At 43.1% G+C, this 22,574-nt stretch overlaps 1 protein-coding gene across 1 annotated transcript in view; it reads right to left on the bottom strand.

The window, feature by feature from the left end:
- Window positions 1-22,084, bottom strand: part of TRHDE (thyrotropin releasing hormone degrading enzyme) — a gene marked incomplete at both ends in the record, with an annotated part of 216,780 nt that extends 194,696 nt beyond the window's left edge. The window contains 2 exons of the mRNA XM_082497583.1: window positions 15,270-15,543; window positions 21,246-22,084. Coding sequence (XP_082353709.1) covers window positions 15,270-15,543; window positions 21,246-22,084 — 1,113 coding nt within the window. The remainder of the gene's footprint in view (window positions 1-15,269; window positions 15,544-21,245) is intronic.
- Window positions 22,085-22,574: the final 490 nt, after the last annotated feature.

Raw genomic sequence — 22,574 nt, 5'->3', positions numbered from 1 at the left:
GAAATTATCTTCCTGTCATTGCAGCCTTGGATGTTTTAACAAAAAAATAGTGACCAATGAAAAAACAGTTTTCCACGTATCAGAACCACAGTTTTCACAATTTTTTTTTTTGCATTCAACTCGTTACATTTGTAGATTACTAGCATTCCATAAAAATCAGGAAAACTGGAAATATAAAGATGAAAAAAATAATCTTCCCAGTGTTCTAGTACTTACCCTTTAAGTGTGTTAGCATCTCACCAGGGATGTGCAGACAACTGACTTTTTCAATTTATCAGCTGAACTTACCGTTCTTAGTTTGTTAGTATTGAATCAAGATTGCCTTAACAGTTTTCCACCAAAACAAAACCAAAGTATTTAATGTCATGACGGACAATACATTCCTTTTGAAATAAAGCAGAATGTTTAATTTCCTAAGACTTGTTCAAAAAACAAATGTAACAGAATTACAGTCAAAATATTACAGCTTATGATTAGAGTGATGCTTAACAAAGCTGACACCTCCGATGTCTTTCAGGTCCTAAAGGTCTCTGTGATGTACATGTCTGCATACAAGATTGTATCTGTACCTCCACTGTCAGTCAACAGAGGTCTGTTCAACAGAGTTAATAGAACCTAAAGAGCGATTTAGAATATTCCAGAACAGATACGCCTACATCAGGTCAGTTGACACTGACTAAATAAAACACACTCAGTGTTGAAGATGTTGGTCAACTTCAGCATAGCAATTGCTAATGTTACTAGATTTCTCACACAGCAGTGACCTGAACCATAATTACCTGACTTCTATCAACGATCTTCATATTCTCTATTCACTTGTTTAGGCATGTATATTAACACATTGTCAGAATCTTTTTCAGGAATACCTTTCAGTAAAATTCCATTAAAGTTTCCTGCCACAAAACAGAACGTGGAACTGCCCTTTTCTTGGTAGTCATGAACTCTTCTGCCACATCAGCAGAAACAAGCAATAAGGAATGTGTCCAGAACTGACATGGACATAGGCAAAAAAGTGTGCAGTCTGTACAGAATTATTCGGAACAGCTATATGTAAAGAATGCTGCAGGTGAATCTCATAATACCGAGCAGCTGGTTGGTAAAATGGCAGATGAAATTCAACATCAGTAAGTGCAAAGAAATGGAAATAGGAAAAAATAACTGTAACTATATGTTGCGGCCAGGTGGAGGGGAGCAAACACACCGATACGATGTATGTTAGCGTCAATCTCCGCTAAGCTCCGTTTATTGTTAACACTCGGGTTACATATATAGTCATTCATATCTTGTACACGCGATCACGCATTGTTTGATTGGCTGTCTCGCTTTGTGCATGCGGCGAGCACGCAGGGTTATTTCACCCATGATTGGTTAACATTAGCATATTGTTTAGTCTTGCTCAAGCGTTATTTTTCTTGCGGACACCTGCTCTTGTTTTACTCTTTCTGCCAACTTTCCTGTTACCTAGTCTCAAGGTTAAGGCGTTCTTCACAATTTGCTATACACACGGTCTATTTTCCAAGGACTGGCTCCCACAACTATACATACATGGTAATAATCTAAATTAGCTATAGCTCAGGGAAGAACTCTTGGAGTCACTGTGGACAGCTCTCTGGAAACATCAGCTCAGTGCTCAGCAGATATTCAATAGGCAAACACAATGTTAAAACTGATTAAGGAAAGAATAAAACCCAAAACATTATTATGCCACAGAACAAACTCAAGCATACAACTTCGAGCACTGTAGGCAGTTGTGGCACCACCCCTCTCTTTCACTCTGTGTTTCAAAACAGGCACTGTAGAACTTAAAAGGCACAGAAAAAGGTGATAAGACTAAGAAGAGATGGGAAGCGAAACCCATACACGAAGAGATTTTAAGTTCTGAAAAAGAACAGCTAAACCATCTATAAAATCAGGACCGGTACACAAGAAGCAAATGAAGGACAACCAGTCATTAATCATCACAGCGAAATACGAGGGCAGTCAATGAAAATGTGGAATAAATGCATTTAAGTAAACAAAACATGTAAGTAAAATACAGATCTTGTTGCCACCAATTGTCATGGAGAGCAAAGTGCAACAGCTTCCAACATGGATAATGTACATTCACAGAGAGCAGGTCCTTTGGCAGCTATTAAACCAGTGGCCCATGTATAACTCCAAGGTCAGGGTCACTAATAGCTAGAATCTAGGAGTAATACTCCACTGGTTGTCATGTCTAAACTGGTCTCCATATAGGACATGGTAAAATGTTTTCCTCCATGGCTGTTCTTACAAAAAGCATGGGGTTTTTTTTGAAAAGACCGAAAAAAAAAATACTTCATTGTAATCTAACACATGACTTGAAGACCAGCACTGGCTGTGGGTCTCTTGCACAGTGCCTCTTCCTAGTGGATAATACAGTGGGGTTTTTTTCCTCCAAGTATAGTGACCAACACAACTAGACTCCAGGAAATAACTGATAATGAGTTCTTAACAATCAGGAAGGTGAGATACAGATAGAGAACTGATAAAAACATCTCATCTCTCTGAAGGGTCGCACTTGTAATTCACACACACCAAGCACCTGGCATTAACCTCTTCACCTGAGTAATAATGAGAACAGCTTGGATGTGAAAGAGTGACAACACCACTAGTCAGAGTGGCAAAACAGCTTCATAGACAGTTTTTTTATTGTTCTTAGTCCACAGTTATGATAGCATATCACTAAAAAGGACAGTCACACATTTCCTCCTCCTCCCAAGTTAGTTAGATCCAAGGACTAACCAATGACACATTGGGTAAGAAGCTTCAGTCAAAAGGTTATTAACTTCTTTCATTAGTTTCTCTTTGGATTATTGCAGTGAACAGGCTCGCTGTTCAGCCACAGATCACTAGACCTGACAGAAATGATATAGCAAAAGTGTGCAGGTGAGGGTGGGGTGAACAACTCTGCCCAGCAGCAGCTCTCAGCTGCACTGCATTACATACAACCCTAAACTGCAACCCATGGTTCAGCAACATTATTTGAACTTGGTCTGCTGAATGAAAAACACAGAAGTCCTTGGACTTGAAAGACAGTGAGTCTGAAATTACTAGATGCCACAAAGCAGCCACTGAAGAAGAAAGAAAATTATATGAAAATCTGTGGTTAAGAGTTGGTAGGTCGGGGGAAGCTTGCTCAAGTTCAGGTGACAGAGCACAATAAATATGGAAAAGCACTTCAATTTGTAAATGTTCATCATAGCTGTTACAGTAGTTCAGCTTCATGAAAATATCCTAGCATCAGTAAATCTCTGCATTTGAGAGGAAGCATCTTTCGGAGCAGATAGATTCTGCAGGGGAATCAGTTTTGTTCTTTTCTGGACTTCCTCATGTAAGTACTGCAAGGTATCATTGTACTGGTGAGTTCAGTTAGGGAATAGACTTTATAATTAAATGTATTTAAATACTTTATATGCTGCTAAAGCACATACGTACATATGAAACAGTACTTAGGATATTTCTTCTTAGCCACCAACCCCTGAATAACAGAATTATAAAACCAGGCAACTCTACGCTACCAGCTGCACTATGATTCACTGATCCTTTTTATCCTTACAATACTTCATGGTAGTGTAATCATTCCTAGTCATATGTGACTCATCAAAGTATTTTGTAGTAAAGACAAATGTTATAATATGCCCTATTGTAACCATGCAAATTACAAGCCTTCATTTCCATACCTAAATTATGCTTTCACTGAACTTTTTCTGCTGCTCAAGCAGCTCTCACATACAAGCTAGTTAGGCGTTTCAAAGTTGTTTCACAGAAAGGAGTCCCAAGCTTTCTGAAAGGCGGCCTTCATCTCCTTTCACTTTCTCAAGCCTCTTCATGCTTTCCACATCACTTTTGAGAAGGTTTGCAGTAGGTTCTTAAGTCTAAGCTACCAACATATCTCTCCTCTGTATGTCTCACGTTTCCTGTGGCCAGAAGTTAATGTAACTTGACTTGGCAGACAAATTACACAATACTTGCCACAGCAATTCTGAATGACCAGTCCTCTGTGGATCATCACAAGCCAAGCGATACAGAGACACCAGGAAAAGTTTCAAACTTTCTTTTTCTGCGCCAAGATATCATACTCCCAGTGAATTCATCGTTCTACTATCTTGGGGCCTATTAACTTTAATATACTCATTGCTATCCCCATCCACAGTGAAATATATTTAAGTAGAAAACTTAATAGAGTCTACTCTATTTCTTAATCCTCCGCATATTAAAACTTTTTAAAAACTGATTGTCAGGGTCAGCAGGTGACTGCAACGTAATTTTAGAACTACTCATGTTTACTGCCTAAATTTCCAGTTCACACCAAATGATCTTGGCTCAAGAATAAACATTAAAGAGCTCCAAGGGAAGTAAAGTACAACCTTGTGGGTATCTTTTTTTTTAAACCAAACACAAAGAGGAAACACCACCCCGCATTTCATGGGTAAAACAGCTGATCACAATAAAGCATACTAAGAATCACAACCCCCTAACTAAACCTCAAACTGAAGAAGGTCTGAGGCTCCAGAAGAAACCCCTGCTACATACTCCTTCAAAAGAAACAGAGAATAGAGAAGAAATAATATACATTCCTTTCCCAATAGGTCCTAGAACAGCAAGAGTTTTTAAATTCAAGCACAAAGGCAAACATACACTTTATATGCATCACAGATGCATACTCTCTGTGCAAGTAGATGGACAAATATTTGCATGAATAAAACTTGAGCATGGGATGATAGGAGGCTTGCAAATAAGGGCAGAATGCTACTACTACCTTTGCTGGTGCTTATCACAGAAAGGTGATATAGTAAAAGTACTGTGGGCTAAAACATAGATATTCCCTGTGATCACACTGTTCTCTTACTCTAGAACTGCATATTTAACACATTTTAAACATATGGAGTTGCTAAGAAATAAAGAAACAAAGGTTAATGAAGAGAAGAAAACCAAGTTTGGGCGTCAGCCCCTTTCCATCATCCGAAAGCAGTTAGCAAAACTTCAGTAAAATGAGGAGAATTATTCCCTTAGACTGGAGGGGGGGGGGGGGGGAAGGGAAGCTTATATCTTCTCTGACACAGCGCTGGCCAGAAATAATAGTATTTATTTTATGAATGCATATGCATTTATACATATGACTGTAAATGAAGCAGTACATGTTATCCCTCATTGACATTCCAACATACAGATTTGGGCTTCTATCTGAATTACACAGGTGAGAAAAAACTATCAAACTTTCTCACCAGGTATCAACGTCTCCCTTTTTTTCCCATGGTATTTAAAGGGTAACAATGAACTTATTCCAAAACAGCATTATCAAATTTTAAACATATAGGAACACTTTTCAACAAAATGAAACACAGCCTGATGTACTGTTGTTCAACCACGGACTGCGATTTAATTAGCTACAGGACTGAGGAAGTACAAGAAACACGTATGTGGTATGCGAATGATTCAGTAGGTGTATTTCTTTCTTTGAAATTAATCCATAGGAATCCACTTCCCTTCTTCCTCCTCCACCTTTTATTCCTTTCTTCTTTTATCTCCTCCACCTTTTATTTCCTCTTCTTTTATCTTTATCAACTAAGGTACTACTTGCTATCCTGAGGATATAAACTCTTAATTGAGGTTCCAAGCTGCTGTGACCACCAAACGTTCTGCTGGTCTCAGGAAAGGGAGGGTGAAAGGGAAGAAAGTGTGGGTATCCCCAGAGGCACCCCCAGTGAATGCTAATAACTACTTGCTTCTTATCCCCTCTGCCACTGTAGTCATTTCAAATAAATAAAGTATTAGTCGTCTCGTTTGGTCCCACACTGCCACACAGCTCCACTGCATGCTGTGAAACAAAACGCATCGCTAAATATTTTTCAGGATAATCCACTGTGGGATAACTTTTTTTAATACACTTTAGGTCATTTACCCTTCAAAGAGAAACATAATCTGCTTTCAAATTATGCTGTTCCAAATAAGAAGATAACAGGCTCAGTTCTCATCTCTGGCTGCTCTTGCTATGTCTCAACAGCACGCAGCAGCCAGAAAGCTGCCAGGCAGGAGCAGTGGAGGATCTCCTAGGGGTATCGTTCAGCAGAACCAGGCCAGGGCGGCTGGTTCTCTGCCATCTGTCCCCACCCCGCTGCACGAGAGGGGTGCCAGGGGATGGGGCCACGTGCTGGGCTCAAGCATTTGGGCAGTCCCACCAGCCACTACGAGATGGCATAAACTCGAGAATGAGACCACCGTCTGCAAGGTGGTCAAGAATCACCTTTGCTATTCCCATGGCTGTAGAGTTTGCCCTGTGCAAACAATACCCTTGAAAAGCAGCAGAGACAGACATGTGAAGTCAGCCTGTGCCAGGCTGGATCCTGCAAAAATCACTTTTACGCTATGAAGGTGTGCTATTCTGGCATCTGATTAAAAAAAAAATCTTCAGAAGAGGCACCTGAAGTGTGAAAGCACCCCACTGGAAGAATTAAAAAGTCTTGTTAACCCTACAGACACCTTCATAGAAAAATCAAACAAACAGACTACATACTCTACTAGTACAAATGGGGGTAACACCACAAACCATAGAGCTTTTCCTCTACTCCAAGCAGCAAGAAATACTGGGACAAAGGCAAAAATAAGATGGCATTTGTGCAGGTATTCCAGCACAAAAAACTGAGGTAAAGGCAAGCCTAAAAGGTGAAAGTTACAAACATTTGACTGTCAGAAAGGGAGAGTTTGGACTGGCAACAGTTACAAATCTCCAAAGAGCGTGGTTACTTTCCCACCACTGGCTATAAAAACTGGGAACAAACAGGCTAAATTTCTTGTTCGTGTATGAAAAATATGATTAAAACTTACCTAAACCCTGGAGGAGAGACTGGTCTATAAATAAATAAAGTACACATCACTCTCCTCCCTCACGAATACTGTATCTGTCACTCAACCAGATGTCAACTAAGCCACCTGCCTCAGTAATCCATTTTCACTGCACAGAGCACATTTACTATGGTAGGTATCCGGGATAACACCAGTTTGACTGACGGATGTTCAGGTTGGTGCAGGAACGTGTTTACCTTTACATTGTCCTGGGGTGAGATACCTCCTACAGATTAGTTGGCACTTCATTTTTGCTTTTATAACAAGAGCATGACTCTTATGGAAACATGTTAATAGACTCTTGCTACTTCCTTGAATCTCAGAAAGCAGAACTCATACTGATGCCAAGGACAGAGACCTTAACGAATAAGTCAGCAAAGTCAAATATGACAGCAGAACGTAAGAGGCACAAGGAGACATGAAAGAATGTAGTATAGAAAGCAGAGCACCGCTCGCCTTCACCATGAGTTACATTGTGGCAGTACATACTCCTAAGCATATGCTCATTAGTACATGAAAGGAAAAGGAAATGGAAATAAGCGTCTTTCCTCCTCCATCTCCCTCCTTTCCCTGCTTATAATGTGGGAAATGAGTGGAACTGCAGGGCCTTCACACTACTCTCCTCTGAGCAAATGGCAGGGAAGGAGTGGAAAGTGCCAAGAGTCCCAGATTTTTCTTTCTTTTCATTAGCCAGAAGAGACCCCAGATGAAGGAATGCTCTTGAACATACGGAATTGCAATCAAGACCCTGGCCTGATGCTTGTCAGAACAGCAATCACGGATGCTGCCTCTCTCTCTGCTCCCTGTTACTGCAAGCCAGCCATATGCTACAAATTAGCCATAAATTAAAAATTTATGCTTTTTGACAAAGTCTTCTTGCTACTACACATTATGGTTCAGTACACCATTGCCACCAGATACTTACAGGTGATCTTCCAAGGCAAAACCAAAACAAAACATTGTTCCCAAACTCAAGTCTTTCAACTCAATATTATTTGCAGAGTGCATTGCACAGAGTTTATGTTAATAAAATAAATATCACATTTAAATACTGCACATACTACAAGTGCTGACGGAGAGGATTTTTTTAAAGGAGTAAGCACAATACACGTACAGTGTTTTCCTAGTGCATTCGACTTGCAAATTCAACCAGAAATCAATAGCAATGGATTGCAAGTTTGCAATTTATGTTTTTAACAGATTCCCTGGCATATTCAGTTTAGCATGGATGCTGATCACATAGGTTTTTGTTTGTTTGTAGCCTATTTTGTAGCTATAGTATTTAAAAATTAATAAACTAAAAGTCATTTTCAATATACAAACCTGAAACAGAATGGGTAAACAAATATTGATGCGGTGAATCTGAAAAAGCTACGATTTCTTTGGATTACTAATGTATATTATATTACGGTTCCCCACTTAACTAAAACAATTCACAGCAGTAAGCACTGAACTAAATAAGAGGTACTTGTAGAACCAGCTTTTCTGTTGTTACTACAGAGATAGTTTCATACAACCAAAAGAAAGCATAAACACACCTATCCGTGTTCACATGTGTGTGCGCTTTTCTAGCTCAATATAACTGCATACCTCCCAACACACTCTGTGCCATGCATTTTATTCTTAACTGTTTGATGAAAGCTATTTTGGGGAAGGCAAGAGTGGGACATTTGTAATGAAGACCAAAAATGAATAGGTATCACCATATCACTATCAGAGCACCATTTCAGGACATATAAAGATTAAACGTTACGAGTCTGCATCACATCAGGCTTCAGAAATAAGCTTGGTGCTTCCTGCACTAGCTGCTATCTGTTTATCAGATACACATGTGGCCTCCCAGTGGTAAGTGATGGGCTAGCAAAAGTTACTTTTCAGGTATAGGTGGGCTAAGAAAGTAAAGCTCAGCTCTGGAGTGGGACTAAATTCAGGTGGCAGAGGAAGAAAACTTAATTTTAACTGAGGACTAATTCTACTTTTGACAGCTAAATCATTCTGCTGTAACCAATTTGCTCACTCACAAAGAATTATCTGGTGTATAATTGCTTCAATACCGATTAATAAATAATAACTGATGGAGAGACTTTGCTGGCAGTTAATAACCAGCAGCTGAAGAGAGGGCCTAAGGCAGAGCCTCAGGCCTTTAACCCAGGTAGTCATTAACTGACAGAAAATGCCTGTTCTTGAGGTCATTACTGCTATTACATAAAAATATTAATACATTTTTCAAATACAGAATAATTTTCTAAAAGCTACAGCCTGAACTGCACAATAAGTGCAGAGTTATTTTAGAGAGAACTGATGGTTTTGGGTTTTTCTAGCAGCTGAATGACAGAACCCACTGGGGAAAAAGTTACTCTGAATAGTTGTTCAACCTGATTTTTTTTTTTTTTAGACTGTTAATGAAAGTCAGCTCTTCAGTCTCCTCAGACTGATCACCACACTGCAGGTGAGGGAAAGCCCAGCCCAGCTCTCCAACATCTCATGGATTGCTAGAAGCACTACACTACCTCCAGTCATCTTGTCTTAAAGCCAAGTATGAAAACCGTGGTCTTGTGGAGCTGGGTGTGAACTAGCACGAGCTGTTGGATGTGCACTGATTCTGACCCAAGTCTGCTCATGTGACACTGTTCACTAGCCTCTCCTGAGCCAAAGTGATTTTTCACTTGTGCAGAATCAAGAGACTTTTTGTGTGATGCTGAACCAAACTGAGTGAGCCCCCCAAACACAAGCCAAAGAGAATTCAGTACTGGGACATTTATGCAGGCTCTCTGCCAGCCAGAGAGCACTATGGAAACAGTAATTATCTTATTTTCCTTTAGCCAGATTGTTACAGCTCCTCCTCATTGACCAGGATAAGACTTAACTGCACTGTAAAGTATTGAATTAAGATCTTTACTAACCAGGAGCTTGTAATCTCTAATTACATCTTAGATAAAGTAATAACAAAACAACAGCAGCACAATAAGGGTTGGGCTTATTGTGGTATGACTCTTCTCATAAGATCCTTCTTAGCCTCAAGGTCTTTCTCTGTAATTACTTGCCACTGATGACTCTACAGTAATGTTTAATATAACTGAAACCAAGACCCAGTTGTAGAGGTCTCTTCAAAGTGTAACGCGCATGGATTCAGCCAGCCAGCGGAGGTCCTACCCAAAGCTGTGGTCAGGCCCACACACTGCCAGTCCCGCAACATATGCTCCAACCATTTTGGAATAACAGCGGGAGTAGCAGAAGTGCAACCACGCAAAATTCTTCTTTCAGCACTGCCTTCCATCAGCACTCCTCCTCCCACTCACCACCAACCAGCCAGATAGCCACTTCCTTTCGCTGCTGCTCGCTCCCATCTGCTCTGGTGCTGCCTGCACTCGCTCTTCTAACCCCTGCACTCACAGTCCCTCCTGACTCCACTCCTTTCCACGCACTTTCTGTTGTTTTTTTTTTTTTTTTTTTTCTTTTTAGCAGATACTCCCCCTGACAAGAGCCAAACACTTTAAAGCTGCCAATTGACAATTTATTTCCACAGCTATCTCCACATCCCATCCACAGCAAAAGAGAAGAATGGTAGAAGATGAATCTCCCCAAAACATCTCTTTCCAGCAATGCATTCATCTCCACTGATATACTCTGTTTTGTCCCTGAGCGCTCACTCCTTCCACTAACTGAAAAGAGAAAAAATTAGCAGGGGAAAAAAAAAAAAAAAAGAATTAAAATAACTTACGAGACAATAAGAAGGCATATCCACCTGACAAAGGAATGCGAAACAGGGGGTTTGGAGAAAAGAAGTACAGCTAAACACGTACAGTAAAAATAAATCCAGACAGTGGAAAAATAAAGTAACAATAGTAGGAAAAGGCCTGGTGGATTGAAAGCACAGATAAAGACAACAATGAAGGAAAGAGACACAGAGATGATGTAACAGACATTACACTCCAGCCAGCAATATTTTGCTTTTGAGAATTACTGAAAAAGAACATACACAAGAGGTACAATTAGGAAATACAACATATGAGTAGAAGCAGGCAAGCACGTGAAGGTAAGCGATTACTGTACCATGCAAAGACGACAGTACACGGACCCCATGATTTTCACCAACTACAGCTTGCACAACTGCTAGAGCCATACAAAGATCAGCTAAACCTGCTCGTAAAGGTATCCCTCCTCCCTCAATACAGCGTTACCTCAGGCACCACCCTGGTAGAACTATACTGCTCCCTAGTCCGCAGCACCATGGACAACTGCACCACAAGTCCTTTCCACAGGAATCAAGGCCCTGCCCAAAGGCAAAGGCAGTTGCAGTGATTTCCTGTAATCCCAGGTGAATCTGAACAATCTATTGTATATCTGTAATGCATATAAAAAGTCAACTCTGCTTTTAAATTACCTGCTCTGGAAAGGATTCAGATCAGACCCATATGGAGACTAAAGAGTTATTCTGTTGATTCACATCCCCTGAGCTGTGCTCCTAGAAAACCGCTGCTTGTCTTAATTCCCCTTTCCAAACTAATTTCAGTGTATGAAATATAGAACATCTTCATGTCTGCAAGAATTATATAGGATATATAAAAATTACTGTTTTTATTGGATACCTAAGCTTTCCAAAAGTCAGTTTCTATTTATAACTTGATTTGTATTTGAATCTCACACTTAGGTTAAAATTAATTTTGAGGTCAATGTCATTCTTTGAGAAAAACTGAAAAGTTAGCATTTACCCATTTTTGAGGAACAAATCTGCTTTCGATCTCACCGCTTCTCCTGTTCCTTGGGCAGTTTATCTACCTTTGACCATAGCACTTTAGTAAGACTGGTCAGCTGGAAGAGAGGTGATTTCAATCACTAGCATTCTGTCACAATTTGAAAGGACAGCCCCCTCCCCACAAAATGTTTTATGAACCAAAACCAGGTTCATGAAAGTGCCAAAACAAAAGCAAAAGTATGTTCAAGCTGAAGTCTTTGAGGTGTCTACTATATGTCTACAAAATAAATACAACATACATTGCCTTGATTGAAGAAAGATTCCCCAATGCAAGAAAAGGCCTATGAAGATGCTTCAATATGGAGGTTTGATTAACTTTCCTGAACATTCATTCATTTTTAGAAGCAAACTTACTTTTATCATACATCTACATCCATTGCCATGGATATGAAGGCAACTAAATTTTAGTGAAAAAGTGGTTTCAGAGGAAACGGAGAAATTTAAAATTGCATGTGTCAGGATTCAGATAATTTCAAATTCACCCAGTAGTGTCCATGAACTCCTGGTACTGAAACACAAAAGACTCAAAGATGGATTACCTCAGCAAGTCATCTGAATGAGCACAACTCTGAACTGAAGCGTTTGCCATGAGTTCATACCTTAAAAGATACTTTTTCAACAAAACTAAATAATGTTTAAAGATGATCAGATCACAAATGGACCGAAAAATAGCAAGACATATTTAAACAATAACTCAGTGTAAATTATTTTGGTATTCCTAGGCATTAATATATCTCTGTGATAGGGGCATTATAAAAAACAAGAGCTAAAACTCTAGACTAACGAAACAATTTTATGGGATAAGAAACTATCTCAATCTGTGTAGGCTTTTGGTTTTCAAGTCTTGTGAAGATTCCCTACTAATTTGCATAATTGTTGGCAAAGTTCCGTATAGTGGTACTGTCAAGCTGATGGGAGTATACGTATATATGTATGTCCTACGTGTACTGAGCCAGCAGGCTCAAGCATATCTATTAGGCTCTTGTAGCCACAAATTCCTAACAAATAATTACTTGGATTTTCTCTTCGGATTCGTGATAAACCTAAAGTATTGAGAACAATTTTGCTAAACACGAGAACAGCAGAATGCTACCAATGACTGTCTATAAGACATGAGTCTGCCTCTGTCTCCAGGGTATCAAACGTACTCAAGCAGCAAAAGTCTGAGCTCTGAATAACACTACAAGAAAATGAATTAAAGAGGAAATAGGCTCTATCTTTCAAATTGATGGTGCTGAGGTCCATCCCCCATGTTTCATGTATTTGCTTTCACTGATGTTGGAAGCTGAACTGCTTGCAGCTGTTTCTCAGATGAGTCTAGGACATTGCAAAGAAAGATAACAGGGTAGTATTATGTAGTACAAACTTGCAAGTGTTACATTCTCTTAGAGCACAGGGAACACTAGACCTACCTACTAGAGTATACACCAAAAACTTCCATCCTATTATAGTTAAAGGAGAACCTCAATTGAGTAACCAGTGTTTTCTAAAGCTGAACACCACCATGCCATTCTTAGCTTAAGACTATATCCTTCAGCAAGTGGAGTACATTACAATGAAAATCATCAACTCCTACATGGATAGAAGTCTGTTTCGGTACTGGTTGATACGGAGTAAGAAGTGGCCTGACATCTCTCCCTGTTCTACTAGGCCACTCCTCTTTATCAGGGAGTGTAGTGACAGGACAAGGGGTAACAGTTTTAAACTGAAAGAGGGTAGACTTAGATTAGATATTAGGAAGAAATTCTTTACTCTGAGGGTGGTGAGACACTGGAACAGTTGACCAGAGAAGTTGTGGATGCCCCATCTCTGGAGGTGTTTAAGACAAGGTTGGATGGGGCTTTAAGCAACCTGGTCTAGTGGAAGGTGTCCCTGCCCACGGCAGAGGGGCGGAACTAGATGATCTTTAAGGCCCCTTCCAACCCAAACCATCCTATGATTCTATGACTATTACAACAGCCGGAGGCAACCAATTCCTCATCCCAAGAGGAACCCCTCTTGTGCTGCTACCAAAAGATTAAACAAAGAAACAGTCATCTGCTTCTCCCTCCATACTTCTTTGCCTTGACGCTAGTGAGATCCTTTTCCAACTCAACTCACTGAATTGAAAGAGAAACAACCTAGGAAAAAAAAAAAAAAACACCAACCCAAAACAAAACACAACCAACCCCACAAACCCAAAACTAGGACTGCAAGCATGGTCCCAGCAGTTCCCACGTCCTTACACTCACAGGCTAAAGGACCTCAGAGATCCACTTCCTAGACATGCTTTCTCCTTGACTTTCATGGGGCCAGAGGGTAGTGTCATGGTCTGCTGGCCATTGCATGAAAGGGCTGTAAAGGAGTGAAAGGCCCCAGTGCCCTACCCAGCTGTTCCAGTGACAAAACCGAGACTTATTTCCTGATCACTTCAGTGTGGCCTAAATGAGGGATGCCAATGAAGAGAACTGTCCTGGGTCCACCCTCCCTCATATTTAGCACAGACCTGAACCTGTACAGTGACACAAAAAGCTGGATCAGAAAACGAATTCAGTTGAAAGCTTACCACATTTTAATTTATTTTTTCAGGTCAGTTTTCAGTCAGATCGTACAGCTGTATAGAGCTGAAGGCTGGCACAAGGAAGGCAAAAAATGCCTTTGGCTCAGAGAAGGCGAGATCAGCTTCCTCCACAGCAGCTCAATGCTGAGGCTAGCTAAAAGTGGTTATGGAGACATTTCCTGACGCTACCAGCTATGGAACAGAGACCTGCAGTCCTTTCTCATGCCCTCAGGCTACAGCACAAAGTCATAGAGCATTTCAAGAAGCATAAGGTAAACACCCCCTTTGCTCAGGCACACAGCTTAAACTGCCACCTAGCCCTCTGCTGCCAGAACTAACTCTGGTTTGTTATCAACAGTAACTAAGAAGGAAGGGTTTCTCTGTATGTTCACCTCAAAAATCGAGATGACAGCACTGTGAAACATTTTATTAAGCTGACAGCATTTCTCATATATGTTTTGGCTTGTTATACAGTTCTGAGCTTGATATTTGTAAACAAAACCAAAACTGGCATAAATAAAGGATTTTTCTCTCTTTTTTTCATGGCATAACTCCTGGAAGCGTGCCATATTTGGCAACAACGGCTCCAGAAAGTTAGTGCTTCCATCACCCTGGACCTCTGCAGGAAGTTGATAGGTTGCAAAGTCATAAGATAGAAATTACTTTATGAGCCTCCTGAGCTAGCACACAGCACACCAAAGAACATGTCAGTACTGAAGGAAGGAGAGTGGAAACCCTGCCAGTATTATGGCTTTCTTTTAATAAATAGTTCCGCGAACACTGTTATTGAAAAGGCTACAGGAAAACACAGAGAAAACTTTCCAAGAAAATCAAGGTGAAGCAAAATGGCATACTTAAAAGCTTAAAATTTCATCAGTCAACCACACCTACTAAGCTAACCAGTTAGAAAAAGCATTAGACAAACCAAAAAATGTTTGACAAACCTTCAGAAAAAGTCCCAAACAATACATGCTATCGTTAAATAAACTGGCAAATTTTAGGAAGGCTAATCAAGAAAATATTTTAAGTACTTGATGTTATGAACACTTACAAAATATGAGGGTTTTCAAAATAATGAAATGTATTTGATACAACATTAGAAATACTTACAACTACTCCACTCTTGGTGACGGTTTCCCGGTATGTAAAATTGCACACTGCCCAAGCTAGGTAATATGTGGACATGAGAGGAGTCTGTGAAAAGTGATCTGTAACCCATCCATCTTCTTCAAAAACAGAAGTTTCAACTGGCATGTTGGACAAAGATAAGTAAGTTGCTTGATGTCTGATGCTGATTTTGAAAGTGGCCTTGTAGATGGGCTCGTCAAAACAAGGAAAGGCTTTTCTGGCATGAGTAGGAGAAAACTGCGTAACACCAAGAAACCTGGAAAAGCAGCAAACAAAAAAAACCAAAGTGATTACTAACTGTGCGCACCATTTGATTCATGGATGTATCAAATAAGGCATTGCTTGACTACTGTGGTCTGGGGGGGGGGGAGGGGGGGGGGGGACACACACAAACTGTACAAAGTATACAGTGTTTGAACACTGCTTTATCACTTTCTTACTACCTGTACTGCAACGCAATTGGTATAAAGTAACGGTCTACACGTTTCCTACAAATGTGCAAACACCGCACTGACGTTAAATAAATAATCCCTCGCCTTGCATCAAACTTCAGGTTCTAGCAGTTTTGTTCATCAATATGTGAAAAAAAGTTAGCCGATATCGGTTATACGATGTAAAACAAGCACAGTCCTCAGTTCAAACCGGGATTTAACAGCCTTCAGGGAGTTCACTCTGCCCTGAGAAACTGACAGGGCACTTTGCCTTTCTTTGAGCATAAGAACTTATAGCGGCCGCACAGTGCTCTCAAGAGGGTCATTGTTTTCCATTGCTGATTACTTCTGTACTGGTTGCACGTAGGTCTGAGACACACTACTATACAGCACTGCCGTGAATGTGCAAATCCAAAAAACCATTCTGTGAGCTTTATAGAATTACAAATATAAGAAAATGATTAAACAAGCAAAGAGTAGTTCACTTTTCTTCTACACATGCTTTTCTTTTCTGGTGTATTTTATAGAGAACAAATTGATGTTCTCAGTTAATAGGTCAAATTATGAAAAGATCTGTGAAGGAGGAAAAGACGTTTATTATGCCACTGTAGAGAATGGGAAGGCTTTAGTTTGACAATAAACTTTGTAACTGTTTTTTTGGAACTAAAGAGATTTTAATCCAGATAAAGAATAGGAACCTTTCTGGGTAAAGACTTATATTTACACATTTGGAGAAAACCCACGTGCAATGATCTCTTTGCAGAAACAAGAAGATACGCTTAAAAGGTTGAATTATGGGGTTCGATAAGAATAGTTTCTGGAAGCATGCAGGATCAGAAAATGACTATGAGCCAACTACATAACTGTAAAGGTAGCACATATGTAGGCTTTTTGAGTGGTATTGATTTATGTCTCACTCTCCAAGGTTCCATCAGTGGAAATAACCATGCAATTTTAGATACCAGGTAAACATTTATCAGAATTTTAGAGGTTGACTAATCATCTGTTATTCTTCTGAGGGAAGAGGATGGGTGGATAAATTTGATATAATGAAAATGGTGGCACCTATTATTAATAAGCCTATAAGCATTATTCTGCAATACGATATTCTCTAACGCCAAGGGAGAAAAAAATAGGTAGCCCATAAGGAAAATAAAATACCTAACTTCCAAAACTTCTTGGGGTTTATATATATTTTGGAGCATTAGTTTATAAAAAACAATGAAGAAACAAACTTCTTGAAACATTACACTTCTACCTTGCTATACTGCATCCATGCCTGATAGAACTAGATATATGTTTTCCAGTTACATTAACACCTCTTTCAAATAAGGCTATTTTTTAAAAAAAACTTGACAATTTTTTCCACCTCTGAAGCAGTTACCCTTGATCTTTTGTCTAAAATAAAAAGCCTTATTTAGCTAGTAATTATTGAAGGAATTCATCATGTCACATTTTTCTTGTCTCATTATAAAACATGCATTACTAAAATCATAATTCTGCATAAGGTTGCTAAATATAAGGTAAAAAGTTGGTGTCAGGTATTCCAGTGTTAATCCAACAAAATTCCATATTATCAGTAGATTTGCACTAGTGCAACAAAGCCAAATCAGCCAATTAAATGAAGCAAAGCAACTTAATTTATATACAAAGTATTTCAAGTGGACCTGATTCTGCATTCTAAGCACACTCTAAACAGCTACAGATACCAACAGAAGCTGCAAGTGAGCATGGAAAACTGTACTGGCCGGTTATTAATAAAGCAAGAATGATGAACTTTCCTCTACAATTAACAATTTTAATGAGCTCAGGCACACATGTAAATGCATACTTAGGGAATACTGTATATATTCTGACACTCTCTAAGTAAGGAAGCTCCCACACACACACTTCTCAGAGATCCTATCAGTAATCTTTTAATATTTGTTATGTGTTAGGCCATCAAAACAATCCCTTCACCAATAAAACCTGGTAAGCTCTGCATCTTCTGTATTCTCACAGATAGACAGATGTATCCACATACCCATAACTGGGAAAACACTAGGCAGTCAATATTTCATACTAAAAATACATCAACTACCAATAACAGTGATATTTATAACATGCATTACTATCAAACATCGATTTGTTTGTTGTGCCATAAAGCAAAACAAAAAGTTAAAACCTGCTTCCCAAAGACTAAACCCTTTAAAAAAAAAAAAAAAAAACACACACACACCAAAACAAACCACAAAACCAAAACATTGTCTATGTTTATCTATTTCTCTCTCTGTTAGAGCAAAACTTCTACAGTGTGCCAAAAGTGAAGAGCAGGCTAAGTATTTCATCCACCTCTCTATGCATCTTTGTGGGCACTGACATTTTTATCTCCAATGCCACAAAATATCACCATAAAAAGTTGTACTTCTGGGAATGACAGCCTTGCAGCCTGTCTTCTCAGCATACCCACGGCAGTAATTTGCAGGTGTTTTAATTCCACCTCATCTGTTAAAGGAAGACATGTGTTTCCTCAACAACCTATCTATTTTGACATCTTAGTTGTTATAAGATGGAAGAATACGTCTGTTTGTTTTGTCTGCACAATGTAAGAACTCCTTTTTCCCCTTTTCACTTATGCCAGTTTGATGTTCATTAAAATTATGCGTACATATTCTTATGGTACTCTCCAGTAGCTCTGTATTAAAAGTTAGTTGATTACTGCCAGTAAATTCTGGCACATAATGCAAAGTAAATTTGCAGCATATCACTTGCATTTTACATTTCAATTAACGCAGCAAAGATTTCGGTAAGAAAATACTTTTATGTGGTTATCAACATTTCAGGCTGATTTATGCCTTTCACCTGTGAAGACCACAGAAAATGACCGAACTTTATGAAAAAAATTATAAAGTGAAGGCATTCCTATGTTTATGAAGCCTCACAGTTAGCCAGTTATTCACTCCTCATATACAACAAGAGTGAAAAATGATGGTTTAGACCCTTTTATAGCAACTGCTACTCCAACGATGTTGCTGTATTTTAATTGAAAATAAAGATGTCAAAAAGCTAAAGTCCTGCTGGAACATCAAGGTCTCTCAGAGCATGGCAGAAGTCTGTCTATCTATCATAGCAGAAGCCTTCCATGTTTAAGGACTACAAATGGTTATATGTATTACATTAAAAGTGAGTTATTCATCAAAATGCAAATTGCTACACTGCAAGAGCACGCTCTGAACAATGACGTTCCCTGGTTTAGAGTGTGCATTATTTACTTCATACTACAGTGAGTTGTTAAGCCTGTAAGTTGAAAAGGCAAAACACCACTTCTATTTAACACCTGAAACTCTAACCACGCACTGACTACAGTTTTAAAAACAACATTTTACTGCAAGAAATATAAGTGAGCTGGTGTAAAGAAAAAAATGCCACTGATTTCAATACAACAATGCTCCCTTACACAAAGTAAGGATCTCACCCAATATGACTATATTCAAGTGTATTAAAAACAAACAACTTGTGTATCAATAGTTACACAAAGAGTACTGGGAAACACATTTTACCGTCACCTTTCACTCCATGTCTTAAGCTAGCTTGATGACTCAAAAAGTTAATGTGCCTTTTATTGTTGTTGTTTTTTAAATCATAACTGGGACATCAGTATTGAAGTGCAATACAGTAACTCTGGAGAAACGTCACTGCAACACTTATTTGACAGATCAATTATTCCTACACAAAGTTTAAATACACAAGAATAATAACTACCTAAATAATTTCGTGTGTTTGTAAAGCGAATTATAACCCCTGCTGTCAGCAGTATTTTGTCTTCTGATTTGCCCACTTCCATACAGGTGTGCAAGAACTCCCAATTACCCCACTCATTCAACTCCTCAGTGATAAAAGGCAATTTATCTGCATCTTTTCATACAACCACGCTTTTCCAAATTTCCATTTTATTCCACTAGGATGACAAATTGCACAAACTTAACTTCAATCCTGCTTGCAGTTCTAACATCGGGCTGTTTAAAATCGTGAGTAATCATAGTAACAAAAATATGTTTTAATACAGGGACTGTTGATTTGAGTTGGTGAGCGCTCTTTTTCTGTCTGACTTACTTTTTTTGCCCAGTGCTTTCGACTATAAACTCTTGGCTTCGCACTACGAACCAGTCAGATTCAGGGAGAGAGAACCTGTCACTGCACGAATGTTTCAAGAAAGGACAGCTTAAAAAGAAACTCATTCTGAAATGATAAACCATGTCAGAACTGTCAAAAAGCCTACCCCATCTTTTGTATTGCAAAGCCTGATTGTGGTTAGAAGAGAAAACTACGTTAAAAAAAAAAAAAAAAAAAAAAGAAAAGCCTCTGTAACTGCCTGGACAGGGGCCTCCACGGTGAGCCTGCCTATCGCGACAAGGACCTCGACAGGCACCCAAGGGCTGCAGTAAGAAGAGTAAATACAGATGAACATGGAACCTTGCTCTGCATGACAGCTGGGAGCCGGTCCGCCCCGTCGCGGGGTGTAAGCCCGCAGCGACCCCGCTACAGCAGGTGGCGTACGCCTATTCCCGGTACGGGGAAATCACACCCCGCCGCCTCCTGCCGCAAGTAACGAAGTAAAAACACAGACAGCGGAGACCTCCCGCTCCCCTACGGGCTGCTGTTTGTCACCCGGCAAGGCTCGGCCACACGGGGTGGCCGGACACGCAGGGACTGCTTATTAAAGCAGACGCGGAGTCTCCGTTCCGGCATTGCCCGGACAGGGGCAGAGCGGGCGCTGTGTTTTACTCCTGTCACCGCTGGAAGTTCGCTCGTTACCACCGTCTGTTTCCAAACTGCGCAGGGGCACCTTCCCGACGAGGCGGCCGCAAGCCTCGCAGCCTCCCCACCACCACCACCACCACCACCACCCCCCCCCCCCGCCCCGGGCCGAGGCGGGCCGCGCCGGCGGAGCGCTCCGTTCACCTGGCGGCGGCCCCGGCTAACCCCGCCACGGCCCGGCCCGGCCCGACCCGACCGAGGCAGCTCCGCCCGCCCCCGCTCGCTCCCACACGCCCCCTCAGCCTCGGCCGACCGCCTCCGGCCGCTCCTCGGACGCCGGGCCGGCGGGGCGGAGCGGGGACGGGCTCGCCGTCCCCCGAGAGCCTCCGCAGCTCCGCCTCCCCAGCGCCAGCCCTCAGGAGCGGGGCCGGACGGCGGAGGGGACCCCCGGCGAGGCAGGCGGCGGATGGAGGCGAGGCCCGGCCTGCGCCCACCGACCGGCCGGGCGTCCCGGCGGCCGCTCCCCACCCGAAATCCACCACCACCACCCCCCTCCGCGGCCGCCGGCCGGGCCTCGCGCCCCTCAGCGCTCCGCCGAACCGCCGGTGTCGGGCGGCGCGGAGCCCGCGGCCTCCCCCGCCTGGCGGCGCGGCGGCCCGCCGGGTCCTAGCGCTGCCCCGCCCGAAGTTCGGCGTGGGGCTGCGGCGGGGGATGGGGCGGGCGGAGGTGGGGGGGGAAGCCGCCAACTTTGTGCCCGAGTGGAGTTGAGGCGCCGCGGCCGCTCCGCTACCTTCTCTCGCCGTGGAGGACGTAGGAGCTGCGGAAGAAGCCCAGCAGCTCGTTCTCGATGAGGGCGTTGTAGAGGATCTTGAGGTTGTAACTCCGCTGCACCTCCAGGCTGCGGTTGAGGACGACGACGAAGACCTGGGTCTGGGGGTAGAGGAAGGAGCGGGCCACCCGCACGCCGCCGGCCAGCTTGTCCTCGGCCACCCGCACCGCCTCGATGTGCATGCGGTGGGCGTGCAGCACGATGTAGCGGCTGGCGTTCCGCACCTCCAGCTGCACGTTCACCTCCCCGCTGAAGGTGAAGTTCTCCATGAAGGCGCTCAGCATCAGGTTGTAGTGCAGCGGCCGCAGGTGCCGCGGCAGCCGCGGCCGGGCCCAGGGCGGCAGCTCCCGCCGCCGCTGCCACTCCTCCTCCTCCTCCTCCTCCTCCTCCTTTTCCTCCGCCGTCGCCTCCCCGCCCCGTGCCGCCTCCTCCTCCTCCGGCCGGCCGGGGGGTTGCCCCACGCCGGGTGGCTGCCGGGCCGCCCCCGAGAGGCTCCCGTTGCCGCCGGCCCGCGGCGGGCCGTCGGCGGCGGCGGCGGTGCCGCACTCCTCGAAGCGGACGCTGAGCACCACGGCGATCATGGTCACCGCCAGCAGCGCCAGGATGGAGACGGCGAAGCCCAGCACCAGGCGCTTGTGCACGGCGATGTGCCGCTCCGTGGTGCGGGGTCTCGGCCCCGCCGCCTCGGCCCAAGGGCCCGGCGGCAGCCCCCCCCGGCTGCCGTTCCGCAGGGCGGCCTCCTCCTCGATCATCATGGGGGTGACGGGCGGGCGCTTCTCCCGCTTCTCCTCCAGGGCCATCACGGCAGCGCTGCCCCCGCCTCCCGCGGGGCCGCCGCCCCCCGAGGGGACCCCGAAGACATGGGAGGCTTCGAGGCGGGGGGGCCCTCGGCCCCGGGGGGGGGGGGGGGGACGGGACGATGACGAGACGCTTCTCACTCCCCGACGAACCGCATCACCCTGTCGGCCGGCAGCCCCGCGGGGGGAGCGGCCCCCGGGCGGGGGGGGACGGGACGGGACGGGACGGGCTCAGGCAGGAGCCGGCGGCGGTGGGCGCTCCCCGCCGTCCGGCCACCGGCTCTGCGCCGCGCAGTCAACTTGTGCGGCTTCCGCGGGGCACTTCAGCACATGCCGCCGAGCGCACCCCGGAGCCAAGGGGGAGGGCTCTGCCGCCCCGGGCCCCCACCCACCCCCCGTTCCTCCCCCTGGCTAGCGCCGCCGCCCGCAGAGAGATCTTCTCCCCCCGCGCCCCGACCCGCCTGGACCGGGGTCGGGCTCCGCGCCCGGCCCC

The sequence above is a fragment of the Vanellus vanellus genome (assembly GCF_965231255.1).
Source record: "Vanellus vanellus genome assembly, chromosome: 1".
NCBI classification, from domain to species: Eukaryota; Metazoa; Chordata; class Aves; order Charadriiformes; family Charadriidae; genus Vanellus; species Vanellus vanellus.
The sequence above is the reverse complement of the archived record's forward strand: the minus strand, read 5'-3'. Positions and strand labels throughout refer to the sequence as shown.